We start from the raw sequence: 11,856 nt of genomic DNA on the forward strand, positions 1-11,856 counted from the left end.
TCACATTGTCATTATGGGGTATTGTGTATAGAATTTTGAGGAACACAATTTTGGAATAAGGCTGTAACATAACAAAATGTGGGAAAAGTGCTGGATGCACTGTACATAAGAATTAAGAAATAAAAAAAAAACATTAAAATTAGGCAGTGCAATTTGTCAGATAGAGAAACAATCTTAAACAGATGGGTTTTCAGTTTGGATTTGAAAAGTGGGAGAGAGTTTGTATTTATTTGTATTACTTGATGCAATTTTATCAACATCTGGATCTGCATCCACAACCCTGCTGACAGTACTTGATGCATCAACAGAAGCTGATATCTCCGCCACCACCATGTCCAATGGAGATAAGCCTATTTCTGGTGACATCACTCTCTGAGAGCGACTTAATGCTTCATCAGATGCATGTGCCATTTAAATTAATTCATCGATGTTCATATAGTGTAGTTTGATGATAAAGGTGTGAAGCAGAGTGTTATCCTCTGTTCAGGATCCACTTTAAGCATTTTCTTTAGCAGGTCTAAAAATGCTTTCAGGTCTCGATGGTCCACTTCATGGTTTGGCTGACAGATGTTTCATCTGACACCAATTCTCAAAAGATACCTCATCTCATTCTTTTCTGTGATGTTTTGGAGTCTTGAACCTGCAGACTCTTTGGCATTTTCTATAGAACTCCCTGGTGCATTTCCTGAATTTTTGAAGGTCTGCTGGTGGGATACATGGGTCATACTCCTCAAAGACACTGATAACTGCTGACTCCAGAAACATGTGAGCTGTTATCATACCTAAAGCCCAGATGTCAGAGGTCTCTGTTCATCTCCAGCCCAAGATGTCTTCTGGAGACCTGATTGAATCCAGGTGTTTGTTACAGGTAGTGCCAAGGTCTTTGTCACAGGCAAGCAAGGCATAACTGAAGTCACTTAATTTGACCTTGAGCTCTTGATAATTCACAAGAAAAACATTGTCCAGTTTTATGTCATTTTGAACCATGATGACACTTTTCATGCACTGTAAGGTATTGTCCCAATATTATTCATAGTCAAATTGACACAAGATTTGTCCTTCAGCAATTCAATTCATTCCATTCATGAAGCATCCTGAAAAAACTCATCTTCATCAACACAGTGTTAAACTTGATCACTGTCGCTGATACACTTACAGGTGCATCTCAAAAAAATTACAATATCATGAAAAAGTTCAATATTTTTTGTCAGGTATTTCAGAGTGAAAAAATGTACATATTCTAGTTTCAGTATATAGAAACTAAAATGTTTTCATTTTTTTAATTTTAATTTTGATAATTATGGCCTTCAGCTCCAAAAAATAAAAAAATGCATAACTCAAAATAATAGAATATTTCAGATCAGTTTTTGAAAGAAAAAAAAAAGTATTTATAATACAGAAAGGTATAACTTCTGAAAAGTAGGTTAATTTCTGCACTCAGTATTTGGTTGCAGCTCCTTTTGAATTAATTCCTACAGCAGTGCGGTGCAGCGTGGTGCGGCACAGAGGTGATCAGCCTGTGACACTGCTGAGGTGTTCTGGAAGTCCAGGTCACTTTGATAGCAGCCTTCAGGTCATTTGGATTGTTGGATCTGGTGTCAATACCCTATAAAGAATCTATGAGGGATTCTCTATGGGGACAATCAAGTACAGTAACACCATGGCCAGCAAGGTACTAGCAGTTTTAACACTGTGGGCAGGTGCCAAGCCGGTGACAGCTGCCCGGAAAGCTGAAAAAAAAAATTGCATATTCTAGTTTCAGTACATTTACAGTATGTACTGAAACTAGAATATGCATTTTTTTTTTCTTTCTGAAAAACTTGACAAGAATATTGAACTTTTCCACAATATTCAGTTTTTTTGAGATGCACCTGCACTGTCCATTTCTTCCAGCGTCAGGTTTGTCAAAGGTTCCACAGATGAGGTGCAGCAAATGGCGACACTGTTTCTGGAACATTGATTGTCCATTTGTTCCACAGCATTCACACAGACACTTTGACTCTGCTCGTCAGATTGTTTGGGGTATGTGAGGGGCGTGACAGTTTTCCAGCAGTTCTGTCACTGGAGTGTTCCTAATTTCTGCAAAATACACTTGTTTGTATTCTATAAACTTTTTATAATTCATAGATAAAAGTATTATGGTCAAAGAAAGTCTTAAGATGGTTTTGCAAGCTTGTAACTTACAGGGCAATGAAAGAATTAAAATAAAACTAGGCCAGTGCCCGAGGGGATCCACGGGCTCTAGACTGGGTAGTTTATAAAATAGGTCGCTGACATGTTTAAAGGGTGGTAATAAAAGATACAAAGTTTCTATCATGATTTGGGATGGTGTGTGTGTCCAGAATACAACCAGAGCACAGCACACAGAGCGCAAACCTGCACCAGTTTCCAATTCCACAAAATTTTATCTTGCAAAGAATATGCATTTAGTTAATGTACTTGAATAAGTTTTTTTGTAGTGTTGTCAGGTTTTCTGTTTTGTTTATTCAGCTTTTTCAGATTCTGAATTATTTTTCTGCAAATTTTTACAGAACACTGGTTATCTCTGCTATGCAAAATTTGTCATTGCTTTTTGGCACTTGGTTTATGACTGATAACTGGAAGATAGAGAAACAGGATTTGTATGTATGAATGAAGGATTGTGTATGAATGCAGCTGAAGACACTTCTTTATCTTTCAACACATGGTTTTCAAGTTCCATAGTTTGAAGAGTGTGTCAGTGTCGTTCATTTCCAAAAGGTACCAATGCTTGTTTTCAAACTGTTCACAATTTTTTTTTAAAATCAGGAAACCTGGTGGATTTTCAAGTCTTTTATGTAGAACTTCACCATTGTGACAGATCCATAATTTGTACAGAGCTTAAAAACAGTTTTACACAATCATGGGTTTTCTAAAAATGGGAACAATTTAAACATACAAATATAATTCAAACAAACATGCAGAGTATTTCAAACAAATAGAGCATTTTTGATGACATCCATTTCTCTTATACAAGTTATTGTAGCTTGATGGAAAGTTGACAAAATAAGGTTTTGACTAGAAACCAAAGTATAACTAGAAAAAGCCAAATATGACAAAAGACAGTAGTGTTTGTGATAAGATACATTTAATAATTCACATAATTATTCATAAATACCCTGAGTTTATGTGTGTAAAGCATTATTTTAGTCCCATTACATCAGAAACAGATTACAGCAGAATGAAGTTGACATTCTGCTGTGTCTATGTCGGAGTGTGCACAGCTGGAATGCTTTTCAAACCGCACTCTGGGCTTTTTGTTACCGTAGTTCCATCCAGGAACGTCACTTCAGCTCCTCTCAATGTTAAAACACCTCAGGCGGATTAACATTTGCTTGAACATGCCAGCCAAGCTTGGCAAAGACTCACAAACCTGCACAAGTCAGACGTGCGGTTGCTTAGTTCTCACTTCCTGGGGACACACCCTACACAGTTAATAATGAAGCAGAGGAGCTCACGTATTGGTCAGCAGTGATAGGATGCCGAGTTCTGCCAGCTTGGTTTTGGCTACTTCCTCCCAGCCCTTATTGGCCAGTGGGTTCCTGGGCGACGGGTGCATGATGCCCTCAACTCTCACGCCGGTGCCTGCAGCAGAAAGAGCTCGCCGTGCTCGCTGCTCTGCCACCTTCCCAACACCAATCACCATAGTGATGCCCAGCGCCTCCACCGCCTGGCACAGCGCAGTGTCACACAGAGCCAACAGGGCCTCCCGGTCTCCTGCACACAGCTCAGGAGGGGTTAGATTCTTGCCACTCGCGCTCATGAAAATAAGTGGACAGAGGTTGTGCACGAAGCAATGGCGAAAGAACACAGCTGGTTCACCACACAACTTCTTAAAGAAGCCCCAGAAACGTGCACCGCTCACTTCACTCTGCGTGCATGCGAGCCCTGTGATCCGTCGCTTTGGATGCTCATCCTCAGGATGACCGACCTGCCCTGTGATCTTCAGCCAATCAACAACTGCCTTCACTTCACCAAAGGGGACCTGGAAGAAGAGAATTTTCATTTATTTTGATCTTTTTTAAAGCCTGCACTATTTTTTTAAGTTTCAATATACCATAATTCTTGAAAGGGTAGTTGTAAAACAGCTAACTGATCATCTGCAGAGGAATGGTCTATTTGAAGTGTTTCAGTCAGGTTTTAGAATTCATCATAGTACAGAAACAGCATTAGTGAAGGTTGCAAATGATCTTCTTATGGCCTCGGACAGTGGACTCATCTCTGTGCTTGTTCTGTTAGACCTCAGTGCTGCTTTTGATACTGTTGACCATAAAATTTTATTACAGAGATTAGAGCATGCCATAGGTATTAAAGGCACTGCGCTGCTGTGGTTTGAATATTTGTCTAATAGATTACAATTTGTTCATGTAAATGGGGAATCCTCTTCACAGACTAAAGTTAATTATGGAGTTCCACAAGGTTCTGTGCTAGGACCAATTTTATTCACATTTATACATGCTTCCCTTAGGCAGTATTATTAGACGGTATTGCTTAAATTTTCATTGTTACGCAGATGATACCCAGCTTTATCTATCCATGAAGCCAGAGGACACACACCAATTAGCTAAACTGCAGGAATGTCTTACAGACATAAAGACATGGATGACCTCTAATTTCCTGCTTTTAAACTCAGATAAAACTGAAGTTATTGTACTTGGCCCCACAAATCTTAGAAACATGGTGTCTAACCAGATCCTTACTCTGGATGGCATTACCCTGACCTCTAGTAATACTGTGAGAAATCTTGGAGTCATTTTTGATCAGGATATGTCATTCAAAGCGCATATTAAACAAATATGTAGGACTGCTTTTTTGCATTTACACAATATCTCTAAAATTATACTCAACAAAAATATAAACGCAACACTTTTGGTTTTGCTCCCATTTTGTATGAGATGAACTCAAAGATCTAAAACTTTTTCCACATACACAATATCACCATTTCCCTCAAATATTGCTCACAAACCAGTCTAAATCTGTGATAGTGAGCACTTCTCCTTTGCTGAGATAATCCATCCCACTTCACAGGTGTGCCATATCAAGATGCTGATTAGACACCATGATTAGTGCACAGGTGTGCCTTAGACTGCCCACAATAAAAGGCCACTCTGAAAGGTGCAGATTTATCACACAGCACAATGCCACAGATGTCGCAAGATTTGAGGGAGCGTGCAATTGGCATGCTGACAGCAGGAATGTCAACCAGAGCTGTTGCTCATGTATTGAATGTTCATTTCTCTACCATAAGCCATCTCCACAGGCGTTTCAGAGAATTTGGCAGTACATCCAACCAGCCTCACAACCGCAGACCACGTGTAACCACACCAGCCCAGGACCTCCACATCCAGCATGTTCACCTCCAAGATCGTCTGAGACCAGCCACTCGGACAGCTGCTGAAACAATCGGTTTGCATAACCAAAGAATTTCTGCACAAACTGTCAGAAACCGTCTCAGGGAAGCTCATCTGCATGCTCGTCGTCCTCATCGGGGTCTCGACCTGACTCCAGTTCGTCGTCGTAACCGACTTGAGTGGGCAAATGCTCACAATTGCTGGCGTTTGGCACGTTGGAGAGGTGTTCTCTTCACGGATGATGCGAAGGAGATGTGTTGCACTGCATGAGGCAAATGGTGGTCACACCAGATACTGACTGGTATCCCCCCCAATAAAACAAAACTGCACCTTTCAGAGTGGCCTTTTATTGTGGGCAGTCTAAGGCACACCTGTGCACTAATCATGGTGTCTAATCAGCATCTTGGTATGGCACACCTGTGAGGTGGGATGGATTATCTCAGCAAAGGAGAAGTGCTCACTATCACAGATTTAGACTGGTTTGTGAACAATATTTGAGGGAAATGGTGATATTGTGTATGTGGAAAAAGTTTTAGATCTTTGAGTTCATCTCATACAAAATGGGAGCAAAACCAAAAGTGTTGCGTTTATATTTTTGTTGAGTATAGAAAGGTCTTGTCTCAGAGTGATGCTGAAAAACTAATTCATGCATTTATTTCCTCTAGGCTGGACTATTGTAATTCATTATTATCAGGTTGTCCTAAAAGTTCCCTAAAAAGCCTTCAGTTAATTCAAAATGCTGCAGCTAGAGTACTAACGGGGACTAGAAGGAGAGAGCATATCTCACCCATATTGGCCTCTCTTCATTGGCTTCCTGTTAATTCTAGAATAGAATTTAAAATTCTTCTTCTTACTTATAAGGTTTTGAATAATCAGGTCCCATCTTATCTTAGAGACCTCATAGTACCATATCACCCCAATAGAGCGCTTCGCTCTCAGACTGCAGGCTTACTTATAGTTCCTAGGGTTTGTAAGAGTAGAATGGGAGGCAGAGCCTTCAGCTTTCAGGCTCCTCTCCTGTGGAACCAGCTCCCAATTCAGATCAGGGAGACAGACACCCTCTCTACTTTTAAGATTAGGCTTAAAACTTTCCTTTTTGCTAAAGCTTATAGTTAGGGCTGGATCAGGTGACCCTGAACCATCCCTTAGTTATGCTGCTATAGACGTAGACTGCTGGGGGGTTCCCATGATGCACTTTCTTTCTCTTTTTGCTCTGTATGCACCACTCTGCATTTAATCATTAGTGATCGATCTCTGCTCCCCTCCACAGCATGTCTTTTTCCTGGTTCTCTCCCTCAGCCCCAACCAGTCCCAGCAGAAGACTGCCCCTCCCTGAGCCTGGTTCTGCTGGAGGTTTCTTCCTGTTAAAAGGGAGTTTTTCCTTCCCACTGTAGCCAAGTGCTTGCTCACAGGGGGTCGTTTTGACTGTTGGGGTTTTACATAATTATTGTATGGCCTTGCCTTACAATATAAAGCGCCTTGGGGCAACTGTTTGTTGTGATTTGGCGCTATATAAAAAAAAAATTGATTGATTGATTGATAATGTCTGGACTATAGAGCGCACCTGAATATTAGCCGCACCCACCAATTTAAAAAATAAATTGTACACAAATAGGCTGCACTTGTCTATAAGCCTACATAAGCCTATAATCTATATATAAGCCTATAGTCTATAACCAGTTGTAACATGATATTTACACAAAACGATGTTAGACAGAAAATTTTTTTAACTTTTAAATACGTACCATAAATACTTTTTTCCCCTGAAGTGTTACATGTAAATATTGACACACACGTCATCCAGCACGCGCGCAGTGTCTCTGCTCCACATGGAGAACTGAGTAATTTAACTTAAAGTAATTTAACTTTTTCTTGAGATTTCATCACGTGCAGTCAGGATCAGATGGAGTCTGTGGTAAATGAGAGTTTAATGAGGCGCTATGACTTTTTCGACTTGTTGCGCCAAGACAGAGAACCGGTTTGGAAGGGTGGGGGGAGAAGGCTCCGCTCCGCTGACTGATCTGATGGCACAACTCTGGCGCAAAGTGCCAAAGAGGGACTTTTCTTCACTAAAATGAACAGGTAAGACTTTATATTTACACTGTGTGTGAATTTACAAGTATGAGGTTAGCAGCTTTTGGGAAATCAATTGGCATATTTCGACTTAGGAGATAGCCTGTAAAAATCCATAAATGATCATCATCATTGTAAAAGCCACAGTGTTCAAAGTGTGTGAAAAAAGTAGCGGCTTCTAGTCTGGAAATTAGACACATCTGTGATAACTGAAATAAGACCTCACAATTTTGTGTGGATACCCAGCATGAACAGACCTCATGCACGAACATTTTCCTAAGTTCTGCTAAATTTCTGGTTCCCGTTTGTACAATGGACTTGTATGGGGGCGCTACACGAGAGTTAAGGAAAAGCTCTTAAATCAAGAAATCTTGCATAAATTATGTATACACACGGTGGGTGGCACCAGTGTGTAAAACACCAAGTTCATGAGAAGAGCGAATTAGAAATGTCAGAAGTGTCCAATCAGAACAATGGGCTCATGAGTGGCTTTACAATGTCAGATGTTGATGTTAATTTGCAGTCTGGTGGTGAGCTCCCAGAGGTACCCTTTTGGACCTTTTCTTCTCCACGTTACAAATTGTACTTTGACCCACCCACCTCCGTACAAGTCCAGGAGGTGGTGAGATTCACTGTCTCCTGCACCCGTCTGAATGCTCCCCAGCCCCTGTCATAAACCAGCAGGGGTTTACCAGTGTAGACTGAGCTTTCATATTTCCCGGTTTGGGACTAATAAAGGAATATCTCATCCTTAAAGAATATTGTTCAGCAATATGAATAAAACTTTAAATTATATTACAAATGAAACTGTAAAGTGACAAATGGTCAATGAAATTATTTAGTGTAATTCATGTAGGATTTTCAACTTAAAAAGTAATGAAATGAAATACAGACTAAATTACTGAAAACGTAGGTTTGGATGACAGACTAACTGCACGATTCCTACCACGTCCTGACCACACGTAGACTTACCTAATTTGTTCATACATGGGGGGAAAAAATCAAAATGAGAAAACTAGTGAATGGGGGTTATGAAATCACTCATTCAAGCCATTCAAATCTTTTCCTAATCTGTAGTACTGATGGGGACTAAACAGCACTTATGTTCCAGCCTCAGTATAGCATAGCCTATATGAAAATGTATTACGAAAATGTATGAGAGCCATCCCAGGATGGTAAATGTAACCAGGTAGGAGTCAATGAAGAATTACACAGGAGTTAACATTTGAAAATGCTCCAATCATATTGAAAAGTATTCCACATTGTTTGATCATAAAGATTCCAGAAAGGTATAGTTTTGTTATCGATTACTGAATGTTATTGAGTTATGGGCTAAAAACAACAACAAAAAAAATACAAAGATCAATTTCAGTTTGTACAGGGGTCATCAAATGTTGCTCCATTTGTTTTTTAAAAGTGAAGCAAATTATTGGCTGAGCTAATAGGATTAATATAGTATAGTAATATATACAACACCAGTTCCAATGAAGTTGGGACGTTGTGTAAAATGTAAATAAAACAATACAATTTGCTAATCCCCTTCAACCTATATTCAATTGAATACACCACAAAAACAAGATATTTAATGTTCAAACTGATAAAATTTGTTTTTGCTCAAATATTTGTTCATTTTGAAATGGATGCCTGCAACATGTTTCAAAAAAGCTGGGACAGTGATTTGCGCTTCATAATGCGCCACACATTTTCAGTGAGTGACAGGTCTGGGCTGCAGGCAGGCCAGTCTAGTACCTGCACTCTTTTATTACAAAGCCATGCTGTTGTAACACGTGCAGAATGTGGCTTGGCATTGTGTTGCTGAAATAAGCAGGGACGTCCCTGAAAAAGACGTTGCTTGGATGGCAGCATGTAACTTGCTCCAAAACCTAGATGTACCTTGATGGTACCATCACAGATGTGTAAGTTGCCCATGTCATAGGCACTAACACATCCCCATACCATCATAGATGCTGGCTTTTGAACTTTGTACTGTAACAATCTGGATGGTATTTTTCCTCTTTTGTCCAGAGGACACAACGACCATGATTTCCAAGAACAATTTGAAATGTGGACTCATCAGACCACAGCACACTTTTTTACTTTGCATCTGTCCATTTCAAATGCGCTCGGGCCCAGAGAAGGCAGCAGCGTTTCTGGATGTTGTTGATGTATGGCTTTCGCTTTGCATGGCAGAGTTTTAACTTGCACTTATAGATGTAGCGACCAACTGTGTTAACTGACAATGGTTTTCTGAAGTGTTCCTGAGCCCATGCGGTAAGATTCTTTATACAATGATGTCAGTTGTTAATGCAGTGCCGCCTGAGGGATCGAAGGTCATGGGCATTCAATGTTGGTTTTCGGCCTTGCCACTTAAAGGTCTCCAGTTTCTCTGAATCTTCTGATTATATTATGGACTGTAGATGATGGAATCCCTAAGTTTCTTGCAATTGAACATGGAAAAACATTGTTCTTAAACTTTTGGACTATTTTTTCCATGCAGTTCACAAAGAGGTGATCGTTGCCCCATCTTTGTCAACGGCTGAGCCTTTTGGAGGTGCTCCTTGTATGTCCAATCATGACACACCTGTTTCCAATTAGGTGTTCTTTGAGCATTCATCAACTTTCCTAGTCTTTTCTTGTCCCGTCCCAACTTTTTTGAAACATGTTGCAGGCATCCATTTCAAAATGAGCCAATATTTGCACAAAAACAACAAAGTCTATCAGTTCAAACATTAAATATCTTCTCTTTGTGGTGTATTCAACTGAATATAGGTTGACGAGGATTTGAAGTGGTTCCAAAAACCTGCTTGGCCCTTGGGCTGAAACTGATTATTATCGTCATATTCAACTAATCAATTCAACTGTTTGATAACATGACAGAAGATATAATTTTGTCCACAACCCAAACATATTCAGATTATCAGAGAAGGGAAAAACAAAAACAAAACAAAAAAAAAATTACATCTGAGAAACTGAAAAAAAATTATCTGCCTTTAAAGCACATTTGTTGCTGAATATCACCAGTGGTTTTCGTGGAAAAAAAACAAACAAACCTGGTAGATCCTTCGTATTTCAAATGAGCGGAAAAAGTTAATTTTTCATTTGTCAAAAGAAACGTAAAACCACTCTCAACCGTTGTGTTTATGAGTAATTTATAACGAAATAAATGCTGTGAAGCTAAATGCTCGGTGCTAACCCCAGTCTGTGCCATGCCGAAGGGTCCAGGATTCATGCCTAAAAACAGTACTGACTGTCGGCCTCCACAGTATTTCTCCACGTAGCAGCGGTGCGTGTCCCAGGCGTACTCCAGCGGGTTATAAACGAACCGGACCGGCTCGTTAAAGCGGAGCCGGCGGAGGTGAGCGTTTAGCTCCAGCTCCGCCTGCAGAAACCTGCAGGAAGCGGGCGTGTCGCCCCCTACTGGTGTCATCGGTGTGACGCCACCACGGTCCTCAAACAAAGAGACTCCTTGTCCGCGCGCGGCCACCGCGGTTTCGCTCTCATACACATTATCAGCTGACATTTTAAAATGAGTGCTAACTCAAATAAATAAAAAAAAAAACCCTTCTGTTGTCAGCTTTCTCTGAGGTTTTGGCTACAAAACGGAACGCAGCATGTTCTCTGCGTTTTCGTCCGAGTACTTCACTTCCTCCTCCTGAAAATGAGCCCTTCTTCGTCTTCAGGTTTAGTGGCGGGTGTCAATCCTGCTGGTACATTAGTACCACCAGCTGGACAGGAGAGCAAACAGCAATCTGACGAAAAATAAATATCACAATGACGACAGTCGCCTCCCAGTCTTCCACACTCAGTATTTCTTTAACCAAGTCACATTCCCTCAACACAGATATGATAACTAGCAGGGCCATGTTCAATCTCAGCACGTTTTGTTTTGGTTTCCAGGTTGAATGTTTACTAAAATAGTTGTGCATAGGCTTTGAGGTAACTTTCCTCCCTATTATAAAGTCATCATACTATCCTCCAATAGCAGTATTCTGGCTCTATCAGGCCCATAACCACCATTTTATTTTTAAAGGAATGGACTCTTTACATGAAAAATGGAGTTTCTTGTCCTGCATAGGCCCGACACCCATCAGGCCTGTGTGTATCCCCAGATACCTCAGCGTGAAGTGGATGGGTCGACTCTGCCAGGGAACATGAAGCGACCCCAAGTGAAAAAGCAGCAGCAAAAGGGACTTATTTACATAAATAAGCTGAAAACATACAAGGGTGATTCTTAGACTACGGGCACTTATGTCCTTTGATCATATTGCATGAAAAACAGAAAAAAGGGGAAATTTCACACTTTTATAATTATGTTTACAATGAAACTGTGTTAAGAAATTTGTTCTAGTAGTCTATGATGACGACTTCACCTTTTTTCAGCATCATTATATGCAAATATTGCCATTTTGTGCTT

General features: G+C 40.3%; 1 protein-coding gene across 1 annotated transcript; it reads right to left on the reverse strand.

Moving 5' to 3' along the window:
- Positions 1 to 2,796: 2,796 nt before the first annotated feature.
- On the reverse strand, positions 2,797 to 11,086 carry smug1 (single-strand-selective monofunctional uracil-DNA glycosylase 1). Its single transcript, XM_034166761.1, has 2 exons — positions 10,636 to 11,086; positions 2,797 to 4,003 (listed from the first exon to the last, which is right to left on the reverse strand). Exons 1-2 carry the CDS (start codon positions 10,960 to 10,962, stop codon positions 3,473 to 3,475), a joined length of 858 nt encoding a protein of 285 aa, XP_034022652.1. The 5' UTR covers positions 10,963 to 11,086; the 3' UTR covers positions 2,797 to 3,472.
- Positions 11,087 to 11,856: the final 770 nt, after the last annotated feature.

This window comes from Thalassophryne amazonica, chromosome 3 (genome assembly GCF_902500255.1).
Source record: "Thalassophryne amazonica chromosome 3, fThaAma1.1, whole genome shotgun sequence".
Lineage (NCBI taxonomy): Eukaryota > Metazoa > Chordata > Actinopteri > Batrachoidiformes > Batrachoididae > Thalassophryne > Thalassophryne amazonica.